The sequence below is a fragment of the Heptranchias perlo genome, chromosome 11, assembly GCF_035084215.1.
Source record: "Heptranchias perlo isolate sHepPer1 chromosome 11, sHepPer1.hap1, whole genome shotgun sequence".
NCBI classification, from domain to species: domain Eukaryota; kingdom Metazoa; phylum Chordata; class Chondrichthyes; order Hexanchiformes; family Hexanchidae; genus Heptranchias; species Heptranchias perlo.
Window position 1 is genome coordinate 73,893,649 of NC_090335.1, and position 18,383 is coordinate 73,912,031.

At 45.9% G+C, this 18,383-nt stretch overlaps 1 protein-coding gene across 1 annotated transcript; it reads left to right on the forward strand.

Moving 5' to 3' along the window:
• Window positions 1-2,598: 2,598 nt before the first annotated feature.
• On the forward strand, window positions 2,599-18,166 carry LOC137327489 (E3 ubiquitin/ISG15 ligase TRIM25-like). The gene is made up of 6 exons (XM_067993367.1): window positions 2,599-3,233; window positions 4,774-4,869; window positions 9,070-9,300; window positions 9,573-9,595; window positions 10,936-11,069; window positions 17,098-18,166. The coding sequence occupies exons 1-6, from the start codon at window positions 2,688-2,690 to the stop codon at window positions 17,340-17,342; spliced, it is 1,275 nt and encodes a 424-aa protein (XP_067849468.1). The 5' UTR covers window positions 2,599-2,687; the 3' UTR covers window positions 17,343-18,166.
• The last annotated feature ends 217 nt before the right edge of the window (window positions 18,167-18,383 follow it).

Consider the following 18,383-nt stretch of genomic DNA (forward strand, 5'->3'; position numbering starts at 1 on the left):
TGTGAGCACAGTGAGGTAGATCTTGACTTTGTTGAAGTCTCTGGAAATACAAATTGGCAGAGATGTCAAAGTGGCTCGCCATTGCCCGTATTACACTGTCGCACAAAGTCGAGATCTACCCCAGTGTCTCGAGTGCTGTATTCCATGGCCTGGAAGTTCCTGGAGGTCCACTCCATCGGTGAAAGTGCGACGGAGAGGAACCTACCCTCACCGAAATTCATGGTTGTCCCATCAGAGTTCTACGGCCAGCTGATTTAAATAATGCTGGTGGGACAACAACAGGAGCCAGAAACACTGGGGAATCGCGGAAAGTTCGGGAAGGGAGCAGAGCAAGGCAGCTTCCTTAAACAGTTAAAGGGCTTGGAAGAGGGATTACAATAGCTGGAGCTAAGGAAGGTACAGGGCAAGCTCCTAACTTTTCAGAGGCTGATTTGGAAGTGCTGCTGACACAAATTAGATACTGGAGGGTTGCCATTGTTGGAGTACCAGGGAGGAAGCCATCACATGCAGCAGCAGTTCTGGGGATGGTAGTGTAGTGGCAATGTTACTGGACTAGTTAATCCAGACGGCTATGAGTTCAAATCCCACCATGGTAATTTGAAAATTTGAATTCAGTTTAACAAATCTGGAAATAAAGAGCCGAAATCAGTAAAAGTAAACATGAAGCTGTCAGATTATCATAAAAACCCAACTGGTTCACTAATGTCCTTTAGGGAAGGAAACCTGCCGTCCTTACCCAGTCTGGGCCTATTTGTGACTCCAGTCCCGCAGCTATGTGGTTGACTTAACTACCCTGTGAAGGGGCCTGGCAAGCCGCTCAGCTGTATCAGGGCAACTAGTGATGCCCAATAAATGCCAGCCTTGCTGGTGACACCCACTTCCCAAGAATGAATTAAATTATAAAGCAAGGGCCTTGTGGAAGGAGGTGGCTGTGAGGTCTTAACCCCAATGACCTCCTTACAGTGTCAAAAGGCATTTAATAATCTCACTTGACTTATCATAGACTCTTACAGCACAGAAGGAGGCCATTTGGCCCATCGTGCTTGTGCAGGCTCTTTGAAAGAGCTATCCAATTAGTCCTACTCCCCTGCCCTTACATATATATATATATATACTGACTATATTATCTCACATAAATTATTTAAAACAGTAAAACATCAGACCGTGTGAGCAAGGGCATAATGATCTCATGGGTTTGAAATCACTCAAATATCACATTCCCATCGGAAGCCTTTGTTAGTGATTTACTTCATTGAGTTACATCGAAATAACAGCACAGAAACAGGCCATTCGGCCCAACTGGTCTACGCTGGCATTTATGCTTCACACGAGCCTCCTCCCTCCCTACTTCATCTCACCCTATCAGGATTCCCTTCTATTCCTTTCTCTCTCGTGTGTTTATCCAGCTTCCCCTTAAATGCATCTACGCTATTTGTCTCAACTACTCCTTGTGGTAGCGAGTTCCACATTCTAACCACTCTCTGGGTAAAGAAGTTTCTCCTGAATTACCCTATTGGATTTATTAGCGACTATTTTATAGTGATGGCCTCTAGTTTTGAACTCCCCCGCTTATTATTTTTCAAAATACACATCTCTTTCAATTCACATAACATTTCCTCCAGTTCCTAAAGTTGAAAGTTATATGGTAAAAGCATTGATCTCAGTAAATGTTTATTCACAATATTCTGGGTATAAACTGTGAAAGTGGAACATTGTACTTTTACTGATCATTTACTACTACAGGCTTCAAAGGAATAAATAAAGAAAGAATTTGCATTTGAAAAGCACCTTTCGCAACCTCAGAGCACTTTACAGCCCCAATGAATTTCTGCTGAACTGTAGTCACTGTTGATAATGTAGGCAAACATCCATTTGCACACAGCAAGATCCTACAAATCGCAATCGGATAAACATTCAGTTAATTTGTTTTTTGATGGTGTTGATTAAGGGGTGAATGTTGGCCAGGGATACCGAGAGAAGCCGCCCGCTCTTAAAATAGGATCACGGCATCTTTTTTGTCCACAGGAATGAGGGCCTCAGTTTAACACCTCATCCAAAAAGAGAGCACTTCTAAAACACCCTCAGTGCCTGGATGAGATGCTTGTGTTCCTGGAATGAAGCTTGAGATCACAAACCCACTCCAGAGACTTGAGCACATAATCTAAGCTGACACTCCCAGCGAGGGAGTGCTGCACTGTCGGAGGTGTCACCTTTTGAATGAGATATTAAACCGAGGCCCCGTCTGTCCTCTCAGATGGAGGTAAAAGATCCCACGGCACTATACAAAGAAGAGCAAGGGAGTTCTCCCCAGTGTCCTGGCCAATATTTATCTCTCAACCAAAATCACTAAAAAAAATTATCTAGCCATTATTTCATTGCTGTTTGTGGGACCTTGCTGTGTATAAATCAGCTGCCGTGTTTCCCTACATTACAACAGTGACTACACTTCAGAAGTAATTCATTGGCTTTGAAGTGCTTTGTGACATCCTGAGGTCGTAAAAAGGCACAATAGAAATGTAAGTTCTTTCCTTTCTGACTCAGAGTTAAGAATAGAAAGTGAAACTGAATCTGACATGTAAGCTCCTGCGAGTCGATATTACAGTTTCATTTCCTGGTCTGCTTGTACACTCTCCACTGTGCTGCCTGAATCCTCTCTTTCAGGGGTTGTAAGAGTAGAAGCTGGAGCTATGGAAGAGGAGTTGACCTGTGCTGTGTGTCTCCAGGTGTACCAGGACCCTGTCGTGTTGCCCTGCCAGCACAGTTTCTGCCTGAAATGCATCGAGGTTGTTTGGATCCATGCAGTAGATCGAGATGGGATCAGCTGTCCTCAGTGTTGCAGGAAATTCGACACTCGGCCCAGTCTGGAGAAAAACTTCACTCTGCGGAACATAGTGGAAAAATACAGTCAGTCTCGGACTGCGGCTGAATCCGCCCCTGTTATGTGTGACAACTGCATCGAGAATCCATCCTTGGCTGTGAAGACCTGTCTCAAGTGTGAAACCGCATTCTGTTCCCTTCATTTAAAGCCACATTTGACAAAAGAGATCTTCAAAGATCACACAGTGGTCGACCCTGTGCATGATCTTATCCACAGAAAGTGCCCGGACCATAAGAAGATTCTGGAGTTCTACTGTGAAGAGGATGAAAAGTGTGTGTGTGTATCCTGTACAATAATAGGGAAACACAAATCCCACACATTACTGAGCCTGGATGAGGCAGAAGCAGCGATTAAGGTGAGTTACAATTCACAATATTAAATTAAAAGAACTGGCATTTACATAGTATCTTTCACAACCTCAGGACGTCCCAAAGCGCTTTACAGCCAATGAAGTACTTTTTGAAGTGTAGTCACTGTTGTAATGTAGGAAACACGGCAGCCAATTTGCACACAGCAAGATCCCACAAACAGCGATGTGATAATAACCAAATAATCTGTTTTAGTGGTGTTGGTTGAGGGATAAATATTGGCTCAGGACACCAGGGAGAACTCGCCTGCTCTTCTTCAAAATGGTGTCCTGGGACCTTTTACATCCAACAGAGAGGGTGGACAGGACCTCTGTTTAACATCTCATCTGAAAGACGGCACCTCCAACAACACAGTGCTCCCTCATACCACACCAGAGTGTCAGACCATGTGCTCTCAGTCACAGGAGTGGGACTTGAACCTACATAACTCACAGAAGGTGAGAGTACAGCCCACTGAGCCACAACGGACAATTAGTCAATTAATTACAACTGATTGTAGACAGAAGGAATTTGAAGCTAGTGTTTTCTTGCTCGTCAGAATTAAAAAGAAACTGCAAAAATTATAAATCTCAACAAACAACAGAAAATGCTGGGAAAATTCAGCAGGTCTATCTGAATTTGTAAAGGCAAGAGACAGGTTAATGTTTAAGTCTTCATCCAGTGTAGGCTCTACCCAAAGTATTGGTGCTGATGGATCTCCCTATTTCGAGAAATGTTCCTTTTCGTTCTTGCCAGCACCGGGTCTCTGTTATTGGGTTTGTTGTCGTCCCCTCCCTCCCCACTCTTTTTCTGTCCAGCTGAGAGGACAAGCTGTGCATTAGGAGGTGTGTGAAAACAAAGCTGCCAGCGTAGGAAAGGTCCAAAGCCCAGATGGGAGATGTTCAGTTGCGAGTCAAAGAAAGAAATGACTTGGATTTATATGGCACCTTTCAGACCGTCCTAAAGTGCTTCACGACCAATGAAGTACTTTTTTTGAAATGTAGTCGCTGTTGTAATGTAGGGAACCATGGCAATCAATTTGGGAACAGCAAGATCCCACGAACAGCGATAAGATAAATGACTAGTTAATCTGTTTTAGGGATAACTATTGGCCAGGATACCTCCCCTGCTTTTCGTCGAATAGCGCCATGGGATCGTTTATGTCCACCTGAGAGAGTAGACGGGACCCTCGGTTAAACATCACATCTGAAAGACGGCACCTCCGACAGTCCTGCCCAAACTGGACGTCTCCCCCTCCATGTTCCAAAAAAGCTGCAAAAATCAAATGCGAAGCCAAACGCCCAGCCCAATGTGTGGCAGTGAAGAGCTGTAGGCCTGTGTGCTGTTACTCAGTTTATAACAGTGCAGTAAATGTCTCGTCACCGAGAATCTGAAAAGGGAAGATTTCCATTCAGTGACCAGATATTATTGATCTCCAGACCCACTTTCTATCCACAGCCAGCGGGCTCACTCCTGGGACTGCATCATTGTCCTTTTAGATTCCTGCTGGGAATCCACTTTCTGAACTATTTTAATTGCTTTTTATAGGAGGAATTGAAGAGCAAAGTTGAGAACCTTCTTGGAGATCAGAAGAATTGTTCAATCAAACTGCAAGACTTGGAGAAATCAGAAGCTGAAATAAAGGTACAGAAAACTGTGTGTAACTGGATTTAGGAAGGGTAAGTAAACACCCACCTCAGAAACAGTCCTTGTAAATCAGGCTGGTCCTGTTAGGGACGTGTCACTGATTACACCACGTTCCCCCTGTGTTTGATGTGGGGCGGGGAGAGCTGCTCAGCTCCACCCACACGTCAGACAGAATGTTATTATATCATTGGTCATCTGTGTTCTCTGAAACTGACTCGGCCAAAAGCCTGATTTGATTGCGATGTGATTGCTAAGGGCCAGTCAGCTAAAAATATAGGAGTTTCCCAAAATGTTAATAAAGAAATAAGCCTCTGCTATTATACAGGGAGCAATTTAGGAATAAAGGAACAGGGGGAGGCCATTCAGCCCCTCGAGCACCTTTGCCCCCATTCAATTATAAGGAGTCTTACAACACCAGGTTATAGTCCAACAGTTTTATTGGAATCACAAGCTTTCGGTGACTCACCTGACGAAGGAGGAAAGCTCCGAAAGCTTGTGATTCCAATAAAACTGTTGGACTATAACCTGGTGTTGTAAGACTCCTTACATTTGTCCACCCCAGTCCATCACCGGCATCTCCACATCATCACCATTCAATTAGATCAGGGCTGATCTGTTCTCAACTCCACTTACCTGCCTTAGTTCCATAACTCTCGTTACCCGGAACGTCAATCTGCACCGAAAGATTTTTGTTAGGTAAGGGTATCAATGGATATGGCTCATAGACGGGTAAATCTTGTTGAGGTGCAGATCAGCCATGATCTAACTGAATGGGGCAATAGGCTTGAGGGGCTGAATGGACTCCTCCTGTTCCTATGTTGCTAGGCATTGACAGCCCAACTCAAGTTCACAACCTTCTGACCCAGGGGTGAGGGTGTCACTGACTGACCCAAGCTGGCACTCGATGGGGGGAGGGGCGACCTTCACATGCCTGGAATGTATATCAAATCTGTGGCTGCAATAGCCCATGGCTTTCATGAAACCATAGAACCATAGAAAAGATAAAGCACAGAAGGGGGCCATTCGACCCATCGTGTCCGTTGCTGGCTCGAAGAACAACCAGGTGCCCATTCTAATCCCACCTTCCAGCACCCGGTCCGTGGCCCTGCAGCTTACAGCACTTTAGGTGCTGGTCCGGGTACTTTTTAAAAGAGTTGAGGGTCTTTGCCTCTACCACCAATTCGGGCAGCGTTTAGAGGAAGTGAGAGACCTTGGAGCGTGTGCACAGGTCCCTGAAGGTGGCAGTACGGGTAGATAAGGTTGTGAAGAAGGCAAAAGGAATGCTGTCCGTTATTAGCCGAGGTATAGAATACAAAAGCAGGGATGTAATGATGCAACTGTATAAAACGCTGGTAAGGCCACAGCTGGAGTATTGTGCGCAGTTCTGGTCACCGCATTACAGGAAGGACGTAATTACCCTCTGGGTAAAAAAGTTTTTCCTCATGTCCCCTCTAATCCTTCCGCCAATCAGCTTAAATCTGTGTCCTCTGGTTCTTGAACTCTCCGCTAGGGCAAACAGATACTTCCTGTCTATTCTATCTGGGCCCCTCATAATTTTGTACACCTCAATCAAGTCTCCCCTCAGCCTCCTCTGCTCCAAGGAAAACAACCCCAGCCTATCCAATCTCTCCTCGTAGCTGCAATTTTCAAGCCCTGGCAACATCCTTGTAAATCTTCTCTGCACTCTCTCCAGAGCAATTACGTCCTTCCTACAATGCGGTGATCAGAACTGCGCACAATGCTGCAGCTGTGGCCTTACCAGCGTTTTATACAGTTCCATCATTACATTCCTGCTTTTGTATTCTATACCTCGGCTAATAACGGACAGCATTCCTTTTGCCTTCTTCGCAACCTTATCTACCTGTACTGCCACCTTCAGGGACCTGTGCACATGCACTCCAAGGTCTCTCAATATATTCCCATTTACTGCGTATTCCCTTTTACAGTTCGCCCTCCCTAAGTGCATTACCTCACACTTCTCTGGGTTGAACTCCATTTGCCACTTTTCCGCCCACTCCACCAACCCATTGATATCTTCTTGGAGTCTACAGCTATCCTCTTCACTATCAAATACATGGCCAATTTTTGTGTCGTCTGCAAATTTGCCAATCACGTCCCCTACATTCAAGTCCAAATCATTAATATACACCACAAACAGCAAGGGACCCAACACTGAGCCCTGTGGCACACCACTGGAAACGGATTTCCATTCGCAAAGACTTCCATCGACTTTTACCCTTTGTTTCCTGTTACTGAGCCAATTTTGGATCCAATTCGTCACATTTCCCTGTATCCCATGGGCTTTTACCTTTCTGACCAGTCTGCCATGTGGGACCTTGTCAAATGCCTTACTAAAATCCATGTAGACAACATCCACTGCACTACCCTCATCAATCCTCCTTGTCACTTCCTCAAAGAATTTAATCAGATTTGTAAGGCATGACCTTCCCTGAACAAATCCATGCTGACCATCCCTGATTAAACCATGCCTTTCCAAGTGACAGTTTATCCTATCTCTCAGTATTGATTCTAATAGTTTGCCCACCACCGAGGTAAGACTGACCAGCCTATAATTATTCAGTCTTTCCCTCATACCCTTTTTAAACAATGGTATTACGTTTGCCGTCTTCCAGTCCTCCGGTACCTTCCCTGTATCTAGTGAGGATTGGAAAATGATCCTCAGAGCATCCGTTATTTCCTCTCAGGCTTCCTTCAATAGCCTAGGAAACAATCCATCCGGCCCTGGTGACTTATCAACTTTCAATGATTCCAGTCCCTCTAGTACTTCCTCTCTCGTTATGTTTACCTTATCCAATATTTCACACCTCTCCTCTTTAACTACTACGTCTGGATCATCCCTTTCCTTTGTGAAGACGGAGACAAAATATTCATTTAAAACCTTACCCACATCCTCTGCTTCTACACACAAGTTACCCTTATCATCCCTGATAGGTCCCATCTTTTCCTTAGCTATCCTCTTGTTCTTAATGTACTGACAAAACATCTTTGGGTTTTCTTTAATCTTACTCGCTAATATTTTTTCATGCCCTCTCTTTGCTTTCCTTATTTCCTTTTTTACGTCGTCCCTGTACTTTCTATACTCCTCTAGGCTTTCTGCAGTATTTAGTTTTCTGTTACAGTCATAAGTTTTCTTATCGACTTTCCAACCATTCATTTCAATGATTGGAGTAGTATTCGAATAGAATTTCTGACGTGCTTCCAGCAGGCAAACATTCCCATCAGGAGCACAGTTACTCTGCAATGTCTGATGTGGAAATGTGTTGGTGTCAGTGTGGGTTTACATGGGTTCTTTCAATTTCAGCGGTGGGGGGGGAAAAACGGGGGCTAGCTGTTTGGCCACCTGTTATCCACCCATATATCCATTGACTCCAGTGCGGTGTATAATGCCTGGCCGATCTGCTACCATCTGTTTTGCACCCTTGCCGAAACCAAAAATGACCCCCCCGTTTCTGTCACATCACATCACTGTCATTTTGCACTTTTCTCCACTTGCCTGGTTGGGTGCAGCTGCACCAACACTTAAGCATCTCGACACGAGCTAGGACAAAGCAGTCCACTTGATTGGCAGCCCACCCACTTACAAACATCAACTCCCTCCAGCACCGGCGCACCGTGGCTGCAATGTGTACCATCTACAGGATGCACTGCAGCAACTCACCAAGACTACCTCGGTAGCACCTCCCAAACCCGCGACCTCCACCACCCAGAAGGCAGCGGGTGCATGGGAACGCCGTCACCTCCAAGTTCCCCTCCCAGTCATACACCACTCTGACTTGGGCACATCTCAGCTATCCCTTCATCGTCCTTAGTTAAAATCCTGGAACTCCCTACCTAACAGAACTGTAGGAGAACCTTCACCACACGGACTGCAGCGGTTCAAGAGGAAGGCGGCCCACCACCACCTTCTCAAGGGGCAACTAGGGATGGACAATAAACGCCGGCCTTGCTAATTACATCCACATCCCCAGAATGAATTTTTAAAAACTTTAACATCCCTGTCCTGGGATTCAGCTTTAGTGGAGAAGAAAACGGGGAAAATTCCGATTGGTTCTATCAAACTGCGATTCACCATGTGTATAAAAGAAATGGCCCTGCACCTTATACAGTGCCCGTGTTCAGAGGGTAACAGCTCTGTGTAAGAGCAACTTGTAATGAGAGTGTGGGTTGGATTTTTAGACACTCACCGAGGAGCTGAAAGGAAACCTGTCGAAGAAGTTCTCTGATTGGAGGAAACAGTTGGAGGAAGATGAAAAGTACACACTGAAACTGATCGATGAGGAGGAGCTTCGAGTGATCTCACAGATTAGGAGCTGTTCTGAATCACTGGCGAAAAAGATGGAACAGATCGAATTAATAATCGATGAAGCACAGAAACAACTGCAAAGGGATTGTCTCTCCTTTATTCAGGTACATCTTTGTGGCTTTTCCCAGTGTTGCCACCTCTTCCCCTGAAGCTGATGATTTTGGGATCTATCCCAACAGAAGATTGTCAGGCACACAGAATTCCACAAGTGTAAATTTCTCAGTAGCTTTGGAGACTCTTAGATATGGTGGTGGGTTCCTGCATGTGGCAGATCAAAAAAAGTGTACACTGAATCCTTTACTGTGAATCTCATTTACTTTCACGGTGTGTTGATTTGTTAGTTCAATGTTTTGATCACCTCTCTTTTTATTTACAGGATTCTAAGCAGCTCCTTGCCAGGTAAATTTCTTTCAGTCGTACAGTAAGTGCTGCTGGTGGGGACCCTTCACTCAGATCTGGGAGAAGAGTGAAGGGGTAACTTTGCAACGCTCCATTTTTAGCTCGGAACCTGGCTGAACACGGACAGGGATTGGAGATAGCCCCTTAACACTATAGGACCGATGGTGTGACCCATGGTCACACTTACCCTGGTTACAACGCGGCTTTCCATTTGTAAGGGGGTTTTTTAGTGAAGTGGAATGTTTGTAATGGCATTGTTCATCTACCAGGTGGGATACTGGCCAGGATCTTCACAGATGGAGATTAGGTTTTGTCTTCTTGTCCCTCACAGGCTACCCTGACCACACTCCATTTCATCCTTCACAGTTGCCCCCACTCCCCACCCCCCAAAAGCATTTGTGTTCGATAGCACCCTACCACTCATTGGCTGTATTATGGTGGTTGGCTGTTCTATGCTTCAATACCCCGACCCTCTAATTTAAATTCCCCTTCATCAACGCTCCCTTCCTCTCCCCTTTCCCCCACATCTTTCCCTCCATCTCCCCCTCCCCACTCCCACCCCTCCCTTCTTCTCTTACAGTCTTCTCCATCCCCTTCCACTGTGTTCCCTCTCCCCTCTTCTTCCCTTCCTCTCCCTGCTTCTCTTTCCTGCCCCTTTAACCCTTCATCTCCTCTCCCGCTCCCCTACTTCCCTTCCCAAACTCCCACTCTCCCTCTCCCCCACGTTGGTTCCATTATCTCCTACCCTCTAAAGAAAGAATGAAAGATATTGCATTTATACAGCGCCTTTCATGACCTCAGGACATTCCAAAGCGATTTACAACCAATGAAGTACTTTTGAAATGTAGTCACTGCTGTAATGTAGGAAACGCGGCAGCCAATTTGTGCTCAGCAAGGTCTCAGATACGGCAATGTGATAATGACCAGATAATTTGTTTTTGAGTGAAGTTGGTTGAGGGATAAATATTGGCCCAGGACACCTGCTTGACCTGAAATATTCAAACTAGGCTTGCATCCGTGTGGTGCAACACCACTGGCTTTTGACGAGTAATTATTATTAATATTAATCAGTAATGAAAAGAGGACAAACAATTTGAAAATCGCAAACCGAGGTGAAGCAGCAGCATTCGAGGATCCCACTGCTCGTGTGGAGATCGGCGTGAGTGCGGGGTAGCTGCAAATCCCTGGATTCTGACTTTCCAGAATAGTTTGCTGGTCGGTCTCAGCATGACCATTAGAAAATGTCCAAGTTATTGTCGTGATCACTCATCACCTATTGGGACTCTGGTCTGAAATCTTCCCACCGATTAAAGCACTAAAAGTTTCCTCTTTCATTACAGAGTTGCTGAGACTCAGAATGTCACAGATCCAGATGATCCAGATCTCATCCTAGACAGGTCCAATATAACTCAACCTATCATGGAGAGGATGAAAAAATCTATAAGCCACCCCTCAGCCATATTGGAAATGATAAGTAAGCAAGTTCAGTGTTTATCAAATATATAAGAATCAGACTGCAAGTTTTAGTCATGTTTAGAGACCTGAAAATATCCCAAATCACCAAAATAGAGTTTTTTGATGAGGTAGCAGAGAGGGCAGATGAGAGCAATGCAGTTGATGTGGTGTATATGGACTTTCAAAAGGCGTTTGATAAAGTGCTGCATGGAAGGCTTATCATCAAGATTGCGGCCCATGGAATAAATGGGGCAGTAGCAACATGGATACAGAATTGGCTAAGTAACAGGAAACAGAGAGTAATGATGAACAGTTGTTTTTTGGACTGGAGGGAGGTGTACAGTGGTGTTCCCCAGGGGTCGGTGCTGGGACCACTGCTTTTCTTGATATATATTGATGACTTGGACTTGGGTGTACAGGGCACAATTTCAAAATTTGCAGATGGCACAAAACTTGAAAGGGGGAGGATAGTGATAGACTTCAAGAGGATATAGACAGGCTGGTGGCATGGGCAGATACGTGGCAGATGAAATTTAAATTTAACGCAGAAAAATGTGAAGTGATACATTTCAGTAGGAAGAACGAGGAGAGGCAATATAAACTAAAGGGCACAATTCGAAAAGGGGTACAGGGACAGAGAGATCTGGGGGTATATGTACACAAATCGTTGAAGGTGGCAGGGCAGGTTGAGAAAGCAGTTAAAAAAGCATATTGGATCCTGGCCTTTATAAATAGAGGCATAGAGTACAAAAGTATGGAAATCATGATCAACCTTTATTAAACACTTATTCTGGCCACTGCACTTTAGGAAAGATGTGAAGGCTTTAGCGAGAGTGCAGAAGAGATTTACGAGAATGATTCCAAGGATGAGGGACTTTAGTTACGTGGATAGACTGGAGAAGCTGGGGGCGTTCTCCTTGGAGCAGAGAAGGTTGAGAGGAGATTTGATAGAGGTGTTCAAAATCATGAAGGGTCTAGACGGAGTAGATTGAGAGAAACTGTTCCCATTGGCGGAAGGGTCAAGAACCAGAGAACATAGATTTAAGGTGATTGGCAAAAGAACCAAAGGTGACATGAGGAAAATCTTTTTTACACAGCGAGTGGTTAGGATCTGGAATGCACTGCCAAGGGGGTGGTGGAGGCAGAATTAATCATGGCTTTCAAAAGGGGACTGGATAAGTACTTGAAAGCAAAAAAATTGCACGGCTACGGGGATAGGGCAGGGGAGTGGGACTAGCTGGAATGCTCTTGCATAGAGCCGGCGCGGACTCGATGGGCCAAATGGCCTCCTTCCGTGTTGTAGCCTTTCTATGATTCTATGAAACACACATACAATCATACTTACAGACATAGAGCCGAGAGCAGAAAGGGGCTGTTTTTCCTCCCTCTGATCCCCTGGGCTCTAGTCAGGTGGAGAACACCCAAATAGAGGTGACATGAAGCTGTCTGTATTTCTGGGTACAGGTCATATTAATAGGATGTCTGTTCCCCTGGTACAGACCTGCCCCTTGGCAGGGACCTGTGCCCAGATTCGGGGGCAGAAAGACAACCGCTTTCAGGCCTGAGAAACTCGGTGCCCTTGGGCTGCCTGGCCTTCTGTCCAAATACAGCAGCCAGAAGACGTCAGGCTCCGAAGCTTTTCCAGACAACCTGGGGAAAACGGCACTTGCCCTTTTTCTGGTTCCACCTTCTTGCTGCCTGACCCATCTCAAATCCTCCAATTTCGATGAGGAGTGTAGAAGAGCATGCCAGGAGCAGCACCAGGCGTACCTAAAAATGAGGTGCCAACCTGGTGAAGCTACATGCATGCTAAACAGCGGAAGCAACATGCTATAGACAGAGCCAAGCGAATCCACAACGAACGGATCAGATCAAAGTTCTGCAGTCCTGCCACATCCAGTCGTGAATGGTGGTGGACAATTAAACAACTAACGGGAGGAGGAGGCTCTGCAAACATCCCAATCCTCAATGATGGCGGAGTCCAGCACGTGAGTGCAAAAGACAAGGCTGAAGTGTTTGCAACCATCTTCAGCCAGAAGTGCCGAGTGGATGATCCATCTCGGCCTCCTCCCAATATCCCCACCATCACAGAAGCCAGTCTTCAGCCAATTAGATTCACTCCACGTGATATCAAGAAACAGCTGAGTGCACTGGATACAGCAAAGGCTATAGGTCCGACAACATCCCAGCTGTAGTGCTGAAGACTTGTGCTCCAGAACTAGCCGCGCCTCTAGCCAAGCTGTTCGAGTACAGCTACAACACTGGCATCTACCCGACAATGTGGAAAATTGCCCAGATATGTCCTGTCCACAAAAAGCAGGACAAATCCAATCCAGCCAATTAACGCCCCATCAGTCGACTCTCAATCATCAGCAAAGTGATGGAAGGTGTTGTCGACAGTGCTATCAAGCGGCACTTACTCACCAATAACCTGCTCACCGATGCTCAGTTTGGGTTCCACCAGGACCACTCGGCTCCAGACCTCATTACAGCCTTGGTCCAAACATGGACAAAAGAGCTGAATTCCAGAAGTGAGGTGAAAGTGATTGCCCATGACATCAAGATGGAGATGCCCTTGACATCAAGGCAGCATTTGACCGAGTGTGGCACCAAGGAGCCCCAGTAAAATTGAAGTCAATGGGAATCAGGGGGAAAACTCTCCAGTGGCTGGAGTCATACCTAGCACAAAGGAAGATGGTAGTGGTTGTTGGAGGCCAATCATCTCAGCCCCAGGACATTGCTGCAGGAGTTCCTCAAGATGTGGAGATGCCGGTGATGGACTGGGGTTGACAATTGTAAACAATTTTACAACACCAAGTTATAGTCCAGCAATTTACTGGACTATAACTTGGTGTTGTAAAATTGTTGGACTATAACTTGGTGTTGTAAAATTGTTTACAGGAGTTCCTCAAGGCAGTGTCCTAGGCCCAACCATCTTCAGCTGCTTCATCAATGATCTTCCCTCCATCATAAGGTCAGAAATGGGGATGTTCGCTGATGATTGCACAGTGTTCAGTTCCATTCACAACCCCTCAAATAATGAAGCAGTCCGAGCCCGCATGCAGCAAGACCTGGACAACATCCAGGCTTGGGCTCATAAGTGGCAAGTAACATTCGCGCCAGATAAGTGCCAGGCAATGACCATCTCCAACAAGAGAGTCTAACCACCTCCCCTTGACATTCAACGACATTACCATCGCCGAATCCCCCACCATCAACATCCTGGTGGTCACCATTGACCAGAAACATAACTGGACCAGCCATATAAATACTGTGACTACGAGAGCAGATCAGAGGCTGGGTATTCTGCAGCGAGTGACTCACCTCCTGACTCCCCAAAGCCTTTCCACCATCTACAAGGCACAAGTCAGGAGTGTGATGGAATACTCTCCACTTGCTTGGATGAGTGCAGCTCCAACAACACTCAAGAAGCTCAACACCATCCAAGATAAAGCAGCCTGCTTGATTGGCACCCCATCCACCACCCTAAACATTCACTCCCTTCACCACCGGCGCATTGTGGCTGCAGTGTGTACCATCCACAGGATGCACTGCAGCAACTCGCCAAGACTTCTTCGACAGCACCTCCCAAGCCCGCGACCTCTACCACCTAGAAGGACAAGAGCAGCAGGCAAAAGGGAGCAACACCACCTGCACGTTCCCCTCCAAGTCACACTTTGATCTTTATTCAAGAGAGGAAATACAACACAACAATCTTAACACTCTAATAAAATGGGGAACACTTCGGTACACACGAGGGAAATTACAGTAGAAAGATACCTCACCCCTCCCAATCCCACTTTACTAGCTAAGTTGGGCTCTAAAGGACCAGAGATAATGCTCACCAAACGAATCCTTGACAGTTGAGCTGGTTCGCGATTTCGGGGTTCGCTGTATGTGTTGGTTGGTGTCTGCCGTACCCCGGACACGGTAGAGGACTTCAACTGCGTAGCTGGTCAGTCTTCGGGGGTCCGCTGATGCGGTAGGGTGCGTCCTGGATCTATCGGGTGAGTACCCACTTTTCTTCGTAAAGCGATAGGATTTAGAGTCTTTTGAGTAGAAAACTTACCCAGAGGTAAGTCAGGAATAGATTGTAGAGTGGAAACTTTGCGGATCTTCGGTTTTCTCCCGAGTTGGTTTTCTTTGGACGCGGTGGCCCAATATTACACGGTTGGCTGGTGGTAATATTCGGTTGGTTGTTTCGTAAGGCCCTTGTTGCCGCAAGATGTCTGATGGTCATTGGGGCTGTTGCTCTGGTTTCTTCTTGTGTGTCGGCCTGCTTCTAGAGCTGCTGACCTTCTCTGTTAAACTTCTTTCTGTTGCCCCCTCGCCTTGTTGAACTGTTGTCTCCCGAGCTGTCGAACTCCTGGCTGAACTGAACTTCTTGAGAAAATGGGCCTTCAATTATACTAATTGAAGCCTCCTTATCTGCGCGCCAAATCTGACCCGGTTTATTGTAAGATTCTGGCTGGCTCGTTAAGAGTAACTTGTTTGTGAATGTGTGAAGTGGTTTCGGGATGGTTTCATGAGTTGTTGAGCTCTTGCTTGATTGTAATCATTGTGCTCAGGTTTTGAGTTTCCTGACTGGGCCTGAGATTTCTATGGAGTGGGCTGATTGGATTTGTTTTATGCATGTTTTGGATGGGTCCTGTAATTTGGGTGGGGACTGCTCTTCCGTGGGTCTATTGTCTGAATGTAAATGTCTAGTAGGGGCTGAGTGAGGTCACACAGTTCCCCAGACAGTTTGATTAACTCCAATACTCAAACCGTCTATTACAGAGGTTGATCCCAACTCCTGTTGCAGCCTTTTTTTCCTTTACAAGCCCAAACATGCCTTTTTAAAATACCAAATCTTGGTTTTTGACCTTGAATCACCCTCTGTTAGGCCCAATATTTCATCACCCTGAAATGGTTAGAAAAGAGTCCAAAGTCCTTTTCCTTAGGGTTTTTCTCCAAGTTTTGGGGGATCTGTGAATTTTGAGAATCTTACAATTCTAGATCAGAACAACTCGCTGCGTAAAAAAATTTCTCCTCATGTCACCTCTGGTTCTTTTGCCAATTACCTTAAATCCGTGTCCTCTGGTTACCAACCCTTCCACTGGAAACAGTTTCTCCTTATTTACTCTATCAAAATCCTTCATGATTTTGAATACCTCGAACAAATCTCCTCCTTCTGCCCGAAGGAGAATAATCCCAGCTTCTCCAGTCTCTCCACATAATTGAAGGCCCATTTCCCTGGTACCATTCTAGTAAATCTCCCTCTCGAAGGTCTCTAAGACATTTACACAGTATAATATTTATATAGAATTGACAGTGTTTGCTCTGACTGTACAGCACTGGGACGTAGTCATGGGTTCTGATTGATGGGCATTTATTTGAGGAAATAACAGTGAATTGACAAAGGCAATGCAGTGGATGTTGTGGATATGGATTTTTAAAAGGTATTTGATAAGCTGCTGCATAGGAGGGTACAGAAGAGATTCACTAACATGATACCAGAGCTGAGAGACTTGAGTTATGAGGAGAGGTGCTAGAGAAACGGAGTTGTTTTCATTAGAACAGAGAAGGTTAAGAGGAGATCTGACAGAGGTTAGCAAAATTATGAGGAGTTTTGATGAGGGAAATTTGGACAAACTATTTCCATTGGGAGTGAGTCAGTAACTAGAGGGCATAAGTTTACGATCAGCAAAAAAAAACTAAGTGCAAGGTTAAGAGAAATCTTTTCATGTAAAGAGTTGTTAGGACCAGAAACAGAAGCAGAATGCACAATAGCTTTTAAAAGGGAAGTGGATAAATAATTGAAAAAGAAAAATTTGAAAGGGTATGGGGAATGGGCAGGGGAATGGGACTAAATGGATAGTAAGCTGCAATCGGCCAGGTCGAGGGAGTCCCATATTACTTGTTATTCAGTATTATAAGATGTACAGAACATAGTACAACGGGTAATATGGAGCTCACACCAGACACTGACAGTCTTACCCCGCAGTTGTCAATCATTGATCTGAGTGTCTAACGCTGTCTAATAAATCTGTTTCTCTCCTCTCTAGGGAAAAGTTCACCGGTGACCCTTGATCCAAATGGCAACTTGGCCGACTCCTATTTTGTGAGAATGCTAACACGCAGTGGGACCAGGCAGAGATTTTTGAAGACAACCCGCACTCGGTCCAAGGTGTCCTTCTCTCGGGTTGTTACCGCCAAGAATCCCGAGCCTCATTTGCATGCTGCTGGAGAGCTGCCGGAACCAAACCAGTGCTTCGGGGCAGCTTACCAGTTGGGAATGGCAGAAAACTAGCCAGCTCCTGTGAGGAGACAGGGAGAGGGGAGGTGATCCCTGAGGGTTGCGGGGGGGGGGATCCCTCGCATGGGCCGGTAGAGCTCTCGTGGAGTTGACATTTATTGCGCTCATGCTCCTCCTGGCGCCACAAAATTGAAAGTTAAAAGATATCTTTGTCCGTTTTATGAGCCCTTTAAGTCGCTCGACGCCACTACAAACGGGAGGAGCGTTGGCAGAGTGTGTTCGTACCTTAAAGTTGCAGTCGGGATTCTATGCACCTTGTAGGACCCCCGATTTACATATTACGAGTGGTCTCCCACCTGAAACACGGCCGGTGCTCCGGCCACCCTTCTTCGGACTCCACGCAAGATGGCGGCGGCTGGAGCCCCAGCTTAAAAGGGGCGGTAAATGACCCGACGTCGTTTCTCTAGGCTGTTACCGTCCCGTTTCAACCAAGCAGAGGCGTTTAAAATCGGCCCCATTAACCAGGAACAGTCCTGCCCGTATAATCCTCAGGATGACATTCCTGGGATGAGGTAACTGATGGAAACTGGTAGGAAATTGGGATTGTGTATGGAGAATAGAGAGGGAGAGTGATGGGTCTAGTCTTAGAAACACAATCTTTCACTTACCGCACGTATCGACTGGATCTGGGTGGTTCAGTTAGACTATGGGGTAGGGACCGTGTCATTTGACCAGGTCACTGAGCTAGTGTTTCCAGCATTTTGTTGCCATTTCTAATCCCGTCTCAAACTGTTCAATTCATTGTGATTCCTTGGACCAATTTATGCTTAAATTGTGATTGAAATGTATCCCTGATTATCATTAAATATGGAACTTTATGGAAGTACATAACCAATCTTTGCAAAGAAAAAATTGCATCAATCCGCCCCCAGCTCCTCCTGCCCACTCATGTTTTGTGCCTCACTCCGTGCATTCCCCTGTGACTTGCTCGCTATCTAATGCCCCCCACCCCCAGGGGGGTGAACTTGGGATGGAGAGTGATTGGCAGCACGTGACCTGTGTTTCATATTCTGAGAGAGTGTGTGGTTGCAGCCG

Excerpts from the sequence above, each read along its gene's own strand:
- LOC137327489 (XM_067993367.1), top strand. The coding sequence starts at position 2,688 with ATGGAAGAGGAGTTGACCTGTGCTGTGTGTCTCCAGGTGTACCAGGAC. Across the intron at positions 3,234-4,773 it reads AGGCAGAAGCAGCGATTAAG|GAGGAATTGAAGAGCAAAGT; the intron begins GTGAGTTACAAT and ends TGCTTTTTATAG. Across the intron at positions 4,870-9,069 it reads AATCAGAAGCTGAAATAAAG|ACACTCACCGAGGAGCTGAA; the intron begins GTACAGAAAACT and ends TTGGATTTTTAG.